The sequence below is a fragment of the Protopterus annectens genome, chromosome 17.part0 (genome assembly GCF_019279795.1).
Source record: "Protopterus annectens isolate FY-2018-M chromosome 17.part0, PAN1.0, whole genome shotgun sequence".
Classification (NCBI taxonomy): Eukaryota; Metazoa; Chordata; order Ceratodontiformes; family Protopteridae; genus Protopterus; species Protopterus annectens.
The window spans coordinates 688,056,455-688,074,870 of NC_056751.1; the positions used below are offsets into that span (position 1 = coordinate 688,056,455).

Here is an 18,416-nt window from a genome sequence, read left to right on the forward strand (position 1 = left end):
AGATCTTTGGTCCAGTCATGGCTGCTATGACTTTCAGAACTGCCAAGGAGGCTATTGCACTTGGGAACAACACACCTTATGGATTGGCTGCTAGCGTATGGACTGAAAACCTTTCTCTGGCTTTGGAGGTCTCACTGAGGTAAAGCAAACCAATATAGCTGGACAGTATAAGCTAATGTGATAACATGATAACAGCTGTTCAGTTTTCTGCTGTGCTGTTAGCTGCAAGACCTTATCTGTAAAATAGCAGTCCTTTTCTTTGATTAAGTAATTTAACTTTAAAACACTCCCTATCTCATTTCTGAGTCGCACTGTACACTGCAACTTCTGTCCTGCTTCCACACCCCTTCACAATACATGCTTTGGAAGTATCAGTGCTTCCCTCTGTAGTTTTAAGTGACATTCCAGTAAGTTCAGAGACAGACCCCAGTAACACATAGCAGTCTATTGTCCCATCAGTGTTATCCTTATCTGATGTATCACCTTAAACTAAGTTCAGAGACAGACCCCAGTAACACATAGCAGTCTATTGTTCCATCAGTGTTATCCTTATCTGCTGTATCACCTTAAACCTGGCTTTAATCCCTGACTCATTTTACGTGTATTTCTCAAGATATTATTCCATTCTCTAGTAATTCCAAACTGTGTTGCTTTTTTACCTCTAGTGGGAGCACTGCACCATGCAGTTGCCACTCTTTACATAAAAAAACAATCTAGTTAACCCACTAGGGAGGGAGGCAGGGTGTTTACTCTCACTGCTTGTTACATGAGTTCGGAAAGCATTGCAGGCTGCAGAGGTATGGCAAGAGTAGGGTAGGAACGTGTCATAATGGTACTCACCTTCATTGAGTAGGGCAGGTGAAGGGGTTCAGCAATCACCCCTGGTGGAGGCAGGAGGAATAGCAGCTGAAAGAGAACAAATCTACAGTCTGAACTATTAATGAGATGCAAGCTTCTGCTGTAGTAAAGTGCTCTCAAAAGCAAGGTCTTTTGAAAACAGGGATAGTGTTACACGTATTCCTGCAGGGATCAGATGTAAAAGTAGGTGATGTGGAAAAGACTCTTCCCCCCTATGTAATTGTTATGAGGCAGGACCTCTTCTCTTACCCACTATTTGAACAAATAAGCTTTAGGGAAAATGGGGTGTCATGACCAACAGAGGTCAGCAAGGGGTGATAATGAAAGGAAAACAACTTTATTGGTGTTCATAGGTTCATAGGTTGGTACTAGGCTATCAGCCCTAGGGCCAATACAAGCCTAGCCATAACAATTCCCTGGCTATTTCTTTCCACACTATTTACTTGTCTTGCTTATGTCTTCACCTTTTTTTTCCTTTGCCAGTCCAATCAGGGCTCTGTTTTCCCCTTAAAAAGAACCTCCTTTCTCATCCTGGTTTAACTCAAGAGATATCAAAAGTTCTCTTTTCTTGTCCTTCTTTCTTTGTTTTTCCTGCTGAACATGCTAAGTGTTTTCTGATTGTGTTTTCAGTGTGAATTCAGCAGCTTTCTAGCTACTGTACTGTGGACACTGACATTCTTTCTGCAGCCATCAGGTGGTACATTCTGCAGAATTGTATGTGGTAATGTGACCTGGTGAGTGAGAAAAGCAGAATCCTTTTTGCCAGTACAACTACTTGTATATCTGTTTCTTCCTCGTTAATACCTTGTCACACTTCCATATCCACATTTTTTAAGTAATTTCACCTCCAAGTCTTATTTCTTTTAGGTGGTCTTGGCTACTTCTTGAATTAAACATAATTTGGCTAGTGGCATAAAAAAAAAAAAAACCTTTAATAAATGTCTTGCTGTTCGGCAACAAGATGTTTTCAAGCATGATTGCTACTTCCCCTGTTACATTTTGCTCTTAGATTTCTATGCATCCAGTGCTTTGTAGATTTTATTTTATTATTTTAAGAGAAAGACATATTCTTGTCTGCTCGTCATTTTTTCAGTTCACTACGTATGCTTTTCATTAGCCCATCTCCTCCAGTTTCATCTGCAGATATAAACCTTTCATTTTAGTCTTTTTGAGTCCTTTGCAGTTGTAAGGATAACTGACAACGGTGCTGATGTTTGAGGTGATGCTTACAATGGCCTCCCTCCTTTCCACTGAGCAAACTCCCATTTACCCAGTCATTCGTCATGTGTCTGTTAAGGAGCTTTTTTTCAGCTGTCATTATACAGGTTGTAATTACAGCACACGGATTCCAATAAAGTCCTCAGAATTTACCATTTTGCCCATGAGACAGCATTTGAGTTTCATCCACAGGCATTGTACTTGTGACACTACCCTAATGCTCCTGTTCTTGATCTTCATGAAGACTGCCAGGACTGAGAGCTGACTTGATATGATGCCACTTAGTCACCTGACCACAGTTTTGTAGACAACTACTGCTTTTCATTCTGGTTCCCCAGAAGCAGGAGTGTAGTGTCATCATTCATATTCCCGTACACATTGTTGGATGTCTACCCTGTCAGCCTAATTAGTACAGCAGTGTGCAGTACCTCCAGTCTTCACCAGGGTACTGTGCATCTAAACTATCCCTCTGTTCCCTGACAGCCAAGGCGTTGTTCAGTAACAGTAATGATGAATGCCATGCTTCTGAACTCACGGCTGGCACCTGTAAGTCAGTACATTAGACTCTTTATAGAGTATGACCCTTCATCTGAACTACTCAGATTACTTGCTGCCATCCGGTGTTCAAGTGCTAAAACCTTTTACTAAAACTTATGAGGATCACAACCAGGTCTCAGACCTGAAGTAGCACTTGTTAGGTATGGTGATCTGACACACCTTTCTTCTCTTGTAATGTTTTGATTCTTTTTAACATCATCATTCGTGCCTTAATGTCACATTTGAACCAACCACATATTTCCACCTGTTCTGTTTTGGATGTTTCTGCTCTCAATGTGTTGTTAAACAGGATGAACCGTAGTGCAAACTAGTACCTTTATCTTTTAATGTTAGTGAACTCCTCAAGACACTTTTACTTTGTAGATTGTGTCACATTTCTGAGTTCATCGTATCCATTTTCAGTAACACAGATAAGAATTATTTTTGCTTGTCTGTCTCTGCTCAGTCTGTGGTTATCTTCTCTTTTGTTCTGACCTCACTTGTGCCCTTTGCTAATTCATTCTCTGTATTGCTGTAACTTCTTCTCTCCATAATATGCATTTCCCATCTTCTGCTTTTTTCCCGGTTTCTGTACCTCAACACTGATAGTTACTGCTATGAGCCATTACCTTATTTTTCTTGGGCAGGGAACATGCACCTCATGTCTCCATGGATGTCACTATACCTTCTCAAGCACATGCATGCTTTTATATAACTACCAATGAAGGCTATAACTACCAATGAAGGCTGTTGAGTTCACAGCTCAGTGAATGGAACACACACCCAAGAGCTATTCCCAAGTGTTGCCATCTCTCCTGTGAAGAGTGATGACTTATTCCACTGTGCCATTAGGCTTTATCCCACTGGGCCAACAAAGCTGGCAGCCATTATCTTTTCTGTAAAAAAACATGATACTTAAAAAAGTCCATAGTGTATTCAAATTAGCATTATTCCCTGATGTATTTTGTTATTGTTACCTTAAAGTCAAACTGACTATGTAGTGTGGCTGATAAGACTGATCTCAATGTTCGGGATGACTATTATAATGTGATTTAAGCAGTGTAAGGCCAAGTTTTACAGTACAGATTAACTAGAATGAGTTTTATCTAGGTATTGATTTCCTTCTGTTTTGTTGTTGCAGTATATTCTTTACATGAGGGAGATTGCCTGCCAACCGACCCAATGTCGGCCAGTTTACAAGAGTCTTATGTGCCTACGGTGTGTGGTACATCACAGGTAGACTGCTATCAGATGTAGGCCATAAAAGTGACGTACACACACCCATCCTCAGAACTGCTTTGCTGCTAGACAGAACGTGCTTCCCGTTCATGCGGTCTGATCGCTGAAGAGTCTTCTATTCAGATAAGTTCTTACTTTTGATATAGTTTTAATTTTAATGTCATCCAAGAAGTGCAAATGTGAATGTGGATGTCAGATTCCACATAAAGACAGCCATCAGCAGTGCCTGTTTTGTCTTGGACCTTCCCATGACCATAAGGCCTGCCCTATTTGCCAGTCACTTGTCCCAAAAACCCTATGTAGCAAGCTTAACTCACTTTCCATATATCTGGAAAATCAGTCTCTCAAGCTCCTTGCAAAAAGGAAGGAGGGTCCCTTGACCTTCAGAAGCAGAGTCGATAGCAAAGCGGAAGCCCAAGAAACGTAGGGTGTAAGCTTCGGCTGCACCTGCAGGGCCTGACGTCTCTCCCAAGACAACTACCAGTCCAGAGATTTGTTCTAGGCCATCGTCCAAACCACAGGCCAAACCCATAATGAAGACTGTCATGAAATTGGATAATAGCGCAGTGTAAGAAACTTCTCTGTATGGAAGATTTTCAGTCCATATAGTTCTAGTTTATCACTGTATATTAATCAGATCAGACAATAGTAGTAGAAGTAGCGAATTTAAACTCGTCTTAAGTCAAAACAAAACAAAAAATAATAATAGAAAATATATAATTGTACAGCATGACTAAGTATTCAGAAGTAATCCAAGTAAGGCAGGCAGTCTGTTTCCAGTCGAAAATCCTTTATTAATTACACAGACAAGCGATCCAAGTAAAACAAAAATAGAGTAATAATTTCACAAGCTTTCCAAATATATATATATATATATATATATATATATATATATATATTTACTTCTATACTTTTTATCAGGCATGGGAGTGGTTTATTGTGCTGTAAAACTAAGTGTTATTGGTACACATGTTAAATTCACATCCCTTCCCCCATCAGTGTGACATTCGAGCTGGTCCTGCCCTACTTAGTAGCTGTCATAATAATATAATCCTTATGTACTTTAAATAAAATTTATAATGATGTGGTCCCTCTTATTTAACCAGATTATTAAGCAGATTATTAAGTCTGTGATTTTATCTAAGACAATATACTACATGGCTGGAAATATATCAACCATAGTTCATTTGGCAATCGAAAATATATATTAATATATACGTATACATTTTGCATGTAAAAATCAATTTCTATTTTCATAACCTATTGTTAACAAAGATCACTTTCATCCTTCTAGACTTTTTCAGGTCTGTGTACAAGAACCCTAAAAAACAATCTATAAAAATATATATAATTGTATAATTAGTTAGCATTGTTATTACACATCATTTTGAATAAAGTGGGGGGAAAAAATAATAAAAATAAGAAAAAATGTATGTTTGATGATGGAGACAAAATATACACTTAAATTACAACTGATTTAAAATGGTATTTAAAACCAACTGGTAGAATAAAATAAAATAAAATACAATTAGTCATGTAAACAATGTGGCAATTTTCTAAGTTCCAGTGCACTTTTAATTGAACAGTAGTAGTTTAGTCAAGGCTTTATAAAAGAGTTCAGCTTTAATTGCCACATGCGTTCATGTTTCTCCAGAATATTCGGCATGTCTCCTTCAAGATCACCCATGTCTATGCGATCCAGGATCTGGAACTTAAAACCTGTGTGTCTTTTATGAAGAGAAAGGTGTTTGACTAGTGCATAATTTTTACATCCAGAGTGGATTTCTGACAGATGACGTGAAATCCTACGCTTGAGTTTATTTAAAGTCTTGCCCACATAGAATGCATCACATTCATAGCACTGTGCCCTGTAAATTACTTTTGCAGTGTTCTTGTTTAGTGGGTTGTTTTGAGACTTCGGGGATACCACTGAGATTACTTGAAATAGGATAATAGCACGTCCACGGAGATTACGTGGGTGTGCACTCCGGACATCTAAGGGGAACCATGACTCATTATCGCTGAAGGGCCGCGATGGATTTCTTCCATCCTTGTTTGTGAGGAAGTGGATATAGACATCATAGAATGCAGGCCTACTTCCAGTCTGCCTTCTCTCCATAGAATGGATATGTCCAGCAAAAAGAAACAGTAAACTAAACACGTTTCTCCTTCTTCCAATCCGCAAAAGGATTGTCAGGCCTTTTCCCAAAGCATCTTCAATGCCCTTATATCTCTAAGACCCCCTTCAAGGATTGCTATCCCTACTTCCCCAAGGTCTTCCCCTTCCCAAAAGAGAGTCAGGGAAGAATCTTTATCTGAGGAGGACCCCTGTTCTGATGAGGAGTCTGTAGCCTACTCTACCCAAATTCCCTCTCCAATAGACCATGCTTCCCCTGAGGAAGATTCTAATGGGACTTACCCTCCTGTAGAAGAAACTTCCTTCAGTGACATTCTGACTAGAATGCAAGAGCATTTCAAGTGGAAAACCTCTGAAATGACAGATGTTCAGAAACATTATTATGATCTGTTGCAAGTGGAGACCCCTAGTCCCACTGCTATCCCCCCTATCCTTCAGGCCTTCTTGGATGCCTTTGCATCCTTTAGCAAGGCCCCCGACTGTCTGCCACCAGCAGCCAAAAAACCCAACACGTTTTATAAGGTTTCTGCAGATTGTAAGTATTTATTCAGAGCTCCAGCAGCTGATCCAACAGTCATGTTGGTGTCGCCTGACAAACCCTCTAGCCTTCTTCCCTCCTCTTCCTTTAAACAAGGACAGCAGGCATTTGAAAAGACCAGGCAAGAAAACTTATACATCCGCCACGTTTGCATTTAGAGCTGTAAATTACTAGACCCAAATGACTAAATATTCCTTGGAACTCCTGTCTCAGCAGTCTAAAGTAATTTCTGAATTACCTGAATCTGAGGAAAAAAAACTCGCTACATCCCTGTTAATTACCACCTCCCAGGTGACCAAGCATTCTGTCAAATGTATCTATGATGCCATAAAGGCTTCTGCTAGGGCAGCTGCATCTGGGTCTGTTTTCAGGAGGTTCGCCTGGCTCGGGCTGCATCCCTTGCCTGAGAATATCAAATCAGAACTGATGGACGCTCTCCTGGACAGTGAAGCCTTGTTTGGATCTGCAGCTGCAGGACTTCTGGAGACCTTGCAAGAGAAGGGCAACGAAATTAAAGACCTTAAACACCTCCTGGTTTCTCTGGTCCCTAAATTCCAGAGGAACTACCCCTCTAAACTAACCTTTGAGGCAATCCGGACCTGCTCAACCAAAATCCAAGAGTACAGGAAAGAGGCAACAGTCCTTTCATACTCCATAACAAACCCCAACTTCAGAGCAGCCCTTTCCTGATAGACCAGAGTCCATATGACTATAAGCTTCAGACTTGGGCTGGGGAGCAGCCTCAGGTGCCATAACAGCTCAAGGGACATAGTCACTGCAGATCAGAATATGTGTATGTACTTTTAAGAAGCATTTCCAGATGTAGCAAGTGCATATAAATAGTGAGCATGTGCAGGCAGCAGTGTCATTTTGAGAGAACAGCCAGAGTGTTAACATGTATGAGTGTGGTAGTCAGTCTGTTTATAAAGTTTATTTAAGTTTAAGTTACAAAGCCTCATTTCTGATGTTTTTGTGTGTAATAAAGTAACTTGAACTGAGCCCATGAATGTTTGTCTGTTTTATCCTGACCAGAAGAGCAACATGGTGTCAGAACCGGGATTAAGAGAGCAACTTCTTCAAGCCAGGAGGTGCAGAGTTGAAGGTGAAGGCAGATGAAGCTGGTTGAGTGAAACGGAGCTCAGACAAACAAAAAAGGGCCGGAAATTAACTTAAGGTAAAGAATACTGCACAAATGATTTATTTGGCAAAGAAAATGAAATGGCGCATTTATAAGGCAGAAAAATGCATTATTAATCAAATGAACAGCACAAAACATATTATTAATCAAACAAGGGGCACAAAACACATTATTAATTAAACAAAATGTTTGAAATCACGATATTTGATAAAACTAGCAGAGATATACATATGGGGCTCAGAACTGCCTTTGGCTTACATAATGAGCATGTTTAGAGTAAAACAGGCTCAAGAAAAGCATAATGAGCGTGATAAGACATTAAAATGGCATAACAAGTACAATAAAAGGGCACAATAAGTTTAACGAGCAAGGTAACTGCGTGTTTCTTAGTAAAAGACTGTGTTTGGGCACAAATTATTATTTTGCATTGACCAAAGCCATTCAAAGTATAACTACAGTTGTTTGAAGTATCTCAGAGTGTGCAAAGTGTTTGATGAATGCGTGCTTTATTACAGTGCAATTATTTCAAAGAGTTGGCTGTGTACAAAGTACAGTTATATTGCAAAGTGCAGTCAAAGTACAGCCATTTTGAAAAGTTCTTGTGCTATGTGCATTCATTCGCAGAGTGCCACCATTTCAGAGTGTTTCTTATACTGTGCATAGTTATTTTGCAAAAAGTACAGCCATTTTGAAAGGTTCTTGTGCTGTGTACAGTTTATTTGCAAAGTGCATACATCTCAAAGCATTTCTTACTCTGAGCTTTTTCCATTGTGTACAGTTTATTCGCAAAGTACAGTCATTTCAAAGTATTTCTTACACTGATAAGGAGTGGTTTCACAAAGTACAGTGATTTCAGAGTGTTCTTGTGCAACGGAGACTTACTTGGCAAAATGCAGTTGTTTCAAAGAGTTTGTTGTGCTGTTGGGCATAATTACAAGTTCTGGCATATATGTTTGTGTGTGTATGTTCGTACATAATTTCAAGCAACTTCACTAATGTATGTGATATGGCAGAGGCATTTCACAGACCTATTCTACTTGTGCTTGATCATAATATAGCAGAGAATTGGAGAGTATTCAAGCGGGAATACAATACTTACATGCAAGCAGCTTTTTCTGACAAAGATGCACCTACAAGGGCATTCATTTTGCTTAACTTAGCCGGATCAGAGGCTACTGAAAGAGAGTGTTCATTTGTGTATGCACCAGAAGTATATGCAGGAGAGGGGAAAACTGCCATATTGTGGTGCCGACTGAATCAAGGGAGGACCATTAATGCTTAAAACATAAATTTAGAAAAATGTGCAACCTCCAGACAAATGTTACATTAGAAAGGCACTTATTTTATATAATACACCAAAAGCCAGGTGAAACCTTTGCAGCTTATATCGCTGACTTGAGAAACAAGGCTAAAAAATGCAGATTTGGTGACTTGAAAGATGAGTTAATAATGGGCAGGCTTATGTGTGGTGTTAATAGTCATGCAATGAGAAAGATTTTGCTTCGTGACAGTGAGATTTGTGAAATCCATGAGCTCACAGAAATGCACACAAGTATACTTGCAAGTGATAAAAGCATGGTTTCAGCAGCCTGTAAAGCAAACGTAGACAGCAGGCAACACATGGCGAGCAAAAGCAGGGCTAAGCACATGGCAGCATTAACCCCTGTGGGTGTGGCAAGGAAAACCCATAGCTTTCTAGCAAGTTCGAAGACTAGCTCAGTAAAAAGGGCATGCTTAGTGTAGTATAAGGGTGAGTCAGCAAAACCCAAGTCAAGTCTCATTGTTAACTGTCGTAATTGTGGTGCCAATTGTGAGTCTAAGAGAAAAGTACTTAACATTTGGTCAACAGTGGCACAAATGTAAACAATTGAATCATTTTCAAAAGTTTTGTAAATCAAGTAAGCCTCATTCAGTTATTAAGAAAAGTCACTCAAAAAGCAAGTTTATCATACAGAGAGCTGCAACCCTACTTTCTATGTAGCTGGTGTATCAGTGGTCGGTGAAAAGGTTAATGCAGCATATTTGCTGGCAAAGAATGAAGTATTTTGTACTGTCCTGATCAGTAGTAAGCCCACAGAGCTCAAAATAAACACTGGTTCAAAGTGTAATGTTATGTCAGCAGAAGCATTTGCTAAGGTGAGAGCTGGTGAGCAAATTAATTTGGTCAGTTGTGCGAAACTTGTGGCTTATGGAGGTGAAGACATTCAAATCAAAGGCTCAGTAGTGCTTTCATGCTTTTCGGCTGGTAAAAGTTACAGCTTGCAATTTTATGTAGTCCAAAGACCTGTGCAGTCATTATTAGGTCTCAGAGATGGTTTAAGAATGAAACTGCTTTCTTTTACCAAAGAAGCCCATCATGCAAGCACCATGTCCCAGTTCCAGCTTTACTGATGCTATTTTCTCAGAGTATGCTGATGTTTTCGACAGCAATCTTGGCAAAATTCCAGTTGTGTACTCCATGAAAATAGACCCAGATTTCAGTCCAGTGGTCAGACCAGCAAGAAGAGTTCTAATAGCTATGCAGGACAAGGTTAAAGTCCAGTTAGACAGAATGGCGCAGCAAGGTGTGATTTGTCCAGTCAAAGAACCAACTGAGTTGGTGTCTTCCATAGTAGCTGCTCATGAGAAAAATTCAGATGAAATCAGAATATGCAAAGACCCAAAAGACTTCAACAAGGCATTGAAAAGACCTCATCGTCCTATGTGTACAGTCGAGGAGATTGCATCCCTTATACCAAATGCCACTGTTTTTTTCTGTTTTAGATGCAAAGAGTTCATTTTGGCAAGTGATGCTTGATCGCAAATCTTCATTACTGGCTACATTCAGTACCCCATTTGGTAAATACAGATTTCTCAAGATGCCTTTTGGAATAAATTCTGCCAGTGAAGTTTTTCATTGTGCAGTGGAGCAAATTCAGACTACCCGTGTGCAATAATAGTTGATGATTTACTGGTTGGAGGCAATGGTGAAGCAGAGCATGACAGAAACCTCGGGAAAGTTCTGGACAGAGTGCATGAAGTGAATTTAAAGTTAATCCTCTGAAGTGTAAATTCAGACTACCAGAAGTTACTTATGTAGGTCATTTATTTACCAGTACAGGCTTACAAGCAGATCCTTCTAAACAAGCAGCCATTCTTGAGATGCCAGCTCCAGACAAAGTCCAAGCTCTACAGCGTTTTCTTGGTATGGTTAACTATTTGGTCAAATTTATCCCTGACTTTAGCGAATTATCAGCACCTTTAAGAGAGCTGGCACGCATAAATGTTGCATGGTCATGGTTAGAACAACACCAGAGAGTATTTGATAACCTCAAACAGAAAATTGCTAACCAGCCTACATTAAGATACTAGGATGTCCAATAACCAGTAGTGCTTTCCTGTGATGCTTCAAAGTTCGGTCTTGGTACAGTTATTCTTCAAGAAGGCAGACCTGTTGCCTATGCATCTAGAACTCTTACCCAAACTAAAATGCATGTTATGTATGCTCAAATTGACAAGGAACTTTTGGCAATAGTGTTCACATGTTCGACATTCCTTGATGATATTTATGGCCGAGCTATCTAGTTAGAAACTGACCATCAACCACTTGTCACTATTTTAAAGAAGCCTATGCATTCAGCTCCAGCAAGACCACAAATAGTGATGCTCAGATTGCAAAAGTATAATTTCAGAATGTTCTATACAAAAGGCAAACTTCTTTGTCTGACTGATGCCTTGTCCAGATCGTCCAGAAATACCACAGAACAGCTTGATGCAGAGAATTTTAACTTTGATGTCATGGAAGTGTGTACTTTTTCTGCCACAAGACTTGATGAGCTGAGAGATCATACAAAGACTGATCTAGTTTTGCAAAAGCTCAACCACTTCATCAATGTAGGATAGCTGTCAAAGCAATCCTGTGTACCGCCAGAAGTACAACCTTACTTTCCATACAGAGATGAGATGCTGATGGCATTTTCAAAGGTCCAAAAGTTGTTCTTCCTAGTTTCTTACAGCATGACTACATTCAGACTTTGCATCGTGGCCACCCAGGTTCCAATTCTACCAAAAGAAGGGCAAGAGGACTAAAATTTTGGTGTTCTCTAGTGAAAGACATTGATAAAGTGCTTTCTTTTTGTTCAGTGTGGAACAGTACTAAGCCGCATTTGCAAAAAGAGCCACTTCATCTAAACCAAATTCCTGAACTACCTTGGTCAACAGTAGCAACTGACATATTTGAGTGGAACAGTCAACATTATTTAGTGTTGTTAGACTCTTATTTGAACTGGTTTGAGATCAATTTGCTGCCTAACAAAACGTCCAGTGCTGTTATTAATAAGACGAAATGTCATTTCTCAGTCTATGGTAGTCCACACAAAGTTATTTCTGACAGTGATTCTCAGTTTACCAGTCAGTTGTTTCAGGGATTTACAAAAGAGCAGGACTTTATCCATCTTACTAGTAGTGCTGAATATCCACACAGTCAAACGACCTTGCTGAATATGCAGTACAGAGTGAAAAGCAATTACTAGAGAGGTCAAAGCATGACAATACTGATATCTTCTTGAATTTGCTTAATCTCGGAAATGTACCCCATGACAACTTACTTGGCTCGCCTGCTCAGAGACTTCTATCTAGGCAAACCAGAACGACCTTGTCTGTCAGTTCTAGTTTGTTGGTGCCTAATGCTAAAACAACAGAGCAATCATAGCCCAACTTTTTAAGAAGCGTTCTTCTCAGAAGTTCATCTATGATAAAATGAGCAGATTTCTTCATCCTTTAAAAGAAGGAGATAGTGAGGATGCAAACGGCAAAAGGCTTTGATTGAATTGGTCAAGTGAGAGGTGTATGTACCAAGCCGAGATCCTACTTAGTGGAGTCTGAGGGTATAGAGTACAGGAGAAACCAGAGACATCTTCTTCCAGTATCAGAAATTATATTGCAGCATTGTACCTGTGATACAGACTCTAGATCTCAGAGCAACCCTGACAATGTTCATACCATACTAAAGAACATGTTGCAGTATCCATTCGGGTTCCTGATGATGTCCCAGTTGTCCCCAAAGTTGAACATTCCTTGAAGACAGTCCCCATTGCTAGATCCAATTCTGACTTTTATGTTACACGATCAGGTCGTATTTTCAGACCTAGTGTAAAACACAGCAACCTGGACATGATTGTTTTATTTGCGTCTGATTCTGTAAATTGCATGTCATTGAATACTGTCATTTCGTATATGGACTATTTCTCAGAGAGGGAGGATGCAGATCAGAGAGTGTGTATGTACCTTTAAAAAGCATTAACAGATGTAGCACATGCATATAAATAGTGAGCACGTGCCATTTTGAAAGAACAGCCAGTGTTAATATGTATAAGTGTGGTAGTCAGACTGTTTATAAGTTTGTTTAAGTTACAAAGCCTCATTTCTGATGTTTTTGTGTGTAATAAAGCTGCTTGAATTGAACCCATGAATGTTTGTCTTTTTAATCCTGATCAGACGATTAACAGTTACCCTTGCAGAGGAAAGAGCACATCAGTATAAAAGAAATGAGAGTACTAGTTTTGGCAGTCCATGCCTTTCAGCCTCTCCTCATCGCAGGGCACCTCAAAGTCTTAACAGACAACATGACAGTGCTCCTGTATGTAAACAAACGGGGTGACCCATTCATATCTACTGTGCAGACTATCTCTACATAGGTTCATAGGCTCATAGGTTGGTACTAGGCTATCGGCCCTAGGGCCTATACAAGCCTAGCCATAACAATTCCCTGGATATTTCTTCCCACAATATTTACTTCCCTGGACCCCTGTGTAGCAGTGCGACTGACGTGATCCCCGGGGTGAATTTCCTATCTCCCATCCAATCGTCAAGGTTCCTTTTGAAGAGGGCCAACAAGGAGGCGCTCTGCTTGACATGTATGGGCAGTCTATTCCAGAGTCTGGGAACTAGCGGTCAAGTTGCAGGCACCATTTCAGGCAGTACACATTCCATCCAGCCTGAATGTTTTGGCAGACACTCTCAGCAGGTCCAAAACACAACCTCAAGAATCAATGCTTCATAGTTATGTGTTTCTGGACATTGTCCACCAGTGGGGTATTCCACAAGTGGATCTGTTTGCCTCCCCCCATGAACAGACAGCTTCCTTTATGTTGTGTCAGAGACCCACACCCTTTGGCCTGGAAGGTGGATGCCCCTAACCTTCTCTTGGAGAAGGTTGTTCCTGTATGCATTCCCTCCCCTGCTTCTTATCCCAGGAGTTCTCCTGAAGATTCTGCAGGACAGACCAAAAATCTTGTTGGTGACTCCCTTTTCACTAAGACAGCATTGGTTCCCCTTACTCCTGCATTTAGCCAATGACAATCATCACAAGTTCTCCCACAGAGTGGACCTACTCATACAACACAGGGACACTCTCATTTACCCCCACTTGTCAACCCTACAAATGACACTGTGGGTGATAGGGTCTTGATTCCTTTTAGACACCTTTTCTCAGAGGACATGCTAACGGTACTGCAGGAGGCCATGAAGCCCCACACAAGGAAATATAATTTATCCAAATGGAAATGATTTTCAATCCGATGTCATTCACGTAAAATGCACACACTAACAGTGGATGTCCCCACAGTCCTATCATACCTGTGTGAGTTGCTGGAGGCTGGATTAACTTATTCCTCAGTGAAAGTACATTTGCCAGCCATCTCTGCCTGTCTGCCTATCTCACCCCCTTTGGCCTCTAGGTTTGAGGCCAAACAATTTCTGAAAAGCTTCCTACACATGAGACCTCCCAGGAGACCAGTACCTCCTCCTGGGATCTCAGTTCTGCTTTGGAAAAGCTGACCCTCTCCCCCTTTGAGCCAGCAGCTTTTAAAATTCTGTTCCTGGAAAACTGTCTTGCTTCTAGTGATCACATCAGCCAGAAGGGTTTCAGAATGACAAGCCCTTAGGGCATCCCCTCCTTTTCTAGTCTTCCATAATGACAGGGTTCCCTCCACACCAACCCCTCCTTTATGCCTAAGGTAGTCAGTAAACCAAGCAATCTGCCTTGCCCCCCAAATCTTGGCAGAAAGGGTCCTGCATACTGTAGACGTGCACAGACAGCTTAGGTTCTACCTGGATAAAACCAGGACTATCAGGAAAATTTATCAACTGTTCATCTCTTTCCACCTTAGAGCCCTAGGGCTCCCAGTCTCCAAGCAGACTATCTCCTCTTGGATCTCTAAAGCCATCACCTTCTGCTGTGAACACCATGGAAAGAGTCTCCCCTCTCCATTGAGGTCTTATTCCACCAGAACCATGGCTTCTTCTGGCAACTTTTTCAAAGGATTGGACACCAGCACTATTTCGGAGGCCGCTACCTGGTCTTTAGTTCATACTGTCACCAAACATTACAAACTAAGCAACATTTCCAAGTCCATGGCAGGGTTCGCTAGGGCCATTCTCCATGGCTTGCTGGAAAGCTCCTCTGCACTTCCTCCTCCCTGTCATTCTCCTCATCAGCTTTTGCACTCTCCCTCATGTAAAGAATACTGCAACGGCAGAATAGAAGGACATAGATAAGTTGTGTAAAATCTTACCATAACATTAGATGTCCTTCTGTTCTCTGTTGCAGTATTTTTCCCACCTCCAACCCCCTGTATTGTGGTTGCATTTGTTGTTTCTTTGATGTACCCATGCTACTTCCTGCTTCACAGCAGATGTTCTTCATGTTTCACTGTTGCAGTCATTACATTTGGGTAATCTGCTGGCAGGTTGCCCTCAGTCGGCCTGATTAACAAAGTCTTGCGTCCTGAGTCGGTTGCTGTCCTTTCTTCCATGACGTCAGGTCGTCCTGGGTATAAAACATGCAGCCAATACCATTACATCAGTCTTTCTTGCTGTGCGGTGCCCGGAGCAGAAGCAGTTCGCAAGTACCGGTCGGCCGACTCCTGACATTTTGGTTTTCGAGTTTCAGAACCGAAGTCTTCAACTAAAAGCTAAGTACCCCGTTGGGGAAACTTTTTCTTGCTCCTTACCGATGTCAGTAAAAGTTAATAATTGTATTACTTGTGGGAAGCAAATACCTCATAAGGATTTCCATTTGTACTGTATTCCTTGCCTAGGCCCTGACCACGACTTACCTTGCTGTCGGTTTTGTGCTTTATTTAATCAGCGCACTATCCGTCGTCAGTACATTTTTGCTTCTAAATATTTTGGTTCTCGGTTTAATTATCCGGAAATGATGTCAGTTAGCAATCTGACTTCCGGAATACCAAAAAAAACGTAAAGAAAAAGACAGAGACAGGCCGTTGAGGTCCAAGACTGCCGACGACGCTTCTCCTAAGCTAGTCGCCAGTTCGCCAGTACTCAGTGAGGCGCTTTCACAGCCCCTGATACCCGCTACTTCTGATTCGCAGGCCTCTACTGAGACCCATTCGGAGTCTGGTATGCCACAAGATACTTCACCTATGGAACCTGTGGATGTCTCTACCTTGGATGGGTCTGGAGCCACTGTGCAGGCACCGGCTTCTGAGGGTGTATTCAGGCTTACAGACTTGCATATTAAACCGACTCCACCTTCAGTACTAAGGCCTAAATCTCGATCTATGTCTAAAAAACCGATGCCCAGGGCACATGTGCAGGCCCCTATCCCTAAAAAACAAATGATCAAAATGGCTAAAGATTTAATTACTCTAATCAGGGGTAGTCAACCCCCCCACCCCCCTTCTAAGAGGCCTAGGGCTGAACTTGACTATGAATCTTCCGAACAGGACTCTGTTTCTTCTGACTCTTCTAATGACCTGGATTTGTCCATACCTACTTATGAGGACACTGATGCAGAGGATTCCATTTCCTCTGCTTCTCCCCCTGAGGATTTTTCTTTTGGGGAAACTTTACATACCTTAAGGGAGCATTTCCACTGGGAAAGTCAGGAATTTTCTGAATCCAGAAACAGGCTTAGGGATTTTCTTCTTCTTCCTCAGCATAGGCCTTTGGCTATACCTCCTGTACTAGACATTGTTGATGATGTGTTTTCAGAATCCATTATGGCCCCTGATTCCTTGCCTCTGGCCCCTAGTAAACCAGACAGGTACTACAGGGTTCCTGTGTCCCACAAATTCCTTTTCAAAAATCCTGTTGCGGACCCTGAAACCATTTCTCAGGGGCCCAAGGGCATTAAGGCTTCTACTGCTAAAAATCCTACCCCTTCTGATAGAGACTCCAGGGCGCTGGATAGATGGGGTAAAAAGGTTTATACTTCTGCAACCTTAGCAATCAGCGCTTTAAACTGTCAATTCCATATGCTAAAATATCAACAGCATATCATGGGACTGCTTAAACAGAAAATGATGTTGATTTCTGACTGTGTGGAAAATAAAGATCTGAAGTAGTTAACTTCTTTTGATCAGCAACCTGTGGGTATCGGATCTGACCCGGATCCGAGCCAGCAGCTTTCCAAGCTAGAGATCCAAGCTCCAAGCTTCTCCCCCTTACCCATAATACCTTGCTACCTCCCTCCAGTCCTCAGATCAAGTTTGCCGCAGCTTCTTGAAGCACGAGTGATGAGCTCCTGGCAGTTTTGTGAGTTGTTCAAAGGGTTTTTTGCTTTGTTTTGTCAAACTAAATTGTGTGTTGTTTGTGTGCTTTAATCGACCCTTAATTTATTTAGCTTATTTTATTTTGAGTAGTCAGTTAGTCTTAGCTTTTCCCTTCCCCTTATCTGTGTGTGAGGGTGTGTGTGTGAGCTGTCATGGCCGAAGGCCCTAAGGCCATTTTTTCTAAATGCTCTGAGTGTGGCCATAAGCTGCCCCCAGCCGATGGCCACACTCAGTGCGTTATTTGCCTAGGGGTGGTGCATCTGTCATCAGGCTGTTAGATCTGTGCCACCTTTAATCCCCGGGCTTTGAGGGACAGGAGGACCAAGTTAATCCTAGCGGGCCTTTTGCCCACGGATTCTACTTCTTCATCCTCTCCCTCAGTGGCACCAGCTGCGGCTGTTCAGGCTACGGTTCCTGCTCCCCTGGCCAGGATTCAAACTCCCACTGTGTCCCAGGGTGAGAGGGACCCCAGAAAGAAAGATAGGCGGGAGAAGGAAAGAGACAAGGACAGGGAGAGGCATAGGAGCCACAAGCGGTGGGCCGATTCTGTCCCCTCGGCCTTGCCGGCTAAGCAGCTCTGCTCTCCCTTGAAGGTCTCCGGGTCTTCCCCCTCTCGGCTCCGTTCTCCACGTTTCTATCCGGAGCCGGAGGAGGAGACCCGGCCACCTTCGAGGTCTTCGAGGCAGGCTTCCCGGGCAGCCTCGGCGGCTTCTTCTAGGTCAACAAGGAGCCTTTCAGATGCGGACATGGACCGGATGATGCATCGCATCCTCCAGGCCCAGATGCAGATGGGAGTGCTCTTGCCTCCCCACCCTCCCGGGGGGAGCTCAGCCCCCTTCTTTGCCCCCATTGCTCCTTCTCCGATCTATTATCGGGTTTCAGAGCAGTCGGATCCGGGTAGCTTCGGAGCCGGGGAGTCAGCGCCGATAATAATTGCTACTTCGACGCCGGCTTTACCCCCGAGTTTGTCGGGTCCTTTTTCGGATCCGAGCTCTCGGCACCGTCAGCCGAGCCTCGGATCCGGAGGGGTGAGTGTGTCTTCAGCTCCAATGCGGTCAGAGCACACCTCTCTTTCGGGTCTGGTCACTTCGGCTCCGGCACCGATCCACACGTCGGATCCGAGGGGGCTGCTCTCGGATTCCAGGGAGAGCGGTTCACCTTTGGTCGTGGAGAGAGTCCTCTCGAGGGACTCGAGGC

General features: G+C 42.2%; 1 protein-coding gene across 1 annotated transcript in view; it reads left to right on the forward strand.

Annotated features, from left to right (window-relative positions):
* The window catches only part of ALDH16A1 (aldehyde dehydrogenase 16 family member A1), an 818,106-nt gene that overhangs the window by 487,610 nt on the left and 312,080 nt on the right, over positions 1-18,416 (forward strand). Inside the window, exon 7 of the mRNA XM_044059239.1 lies at positions 3-139. Within this exon, the coding sequence (XP_043915174.1) occupies positions 3-139 (137 nt within the window). The remainder of the gene's footprint in view (positions 1-2; positions 140-18,416) is intronic.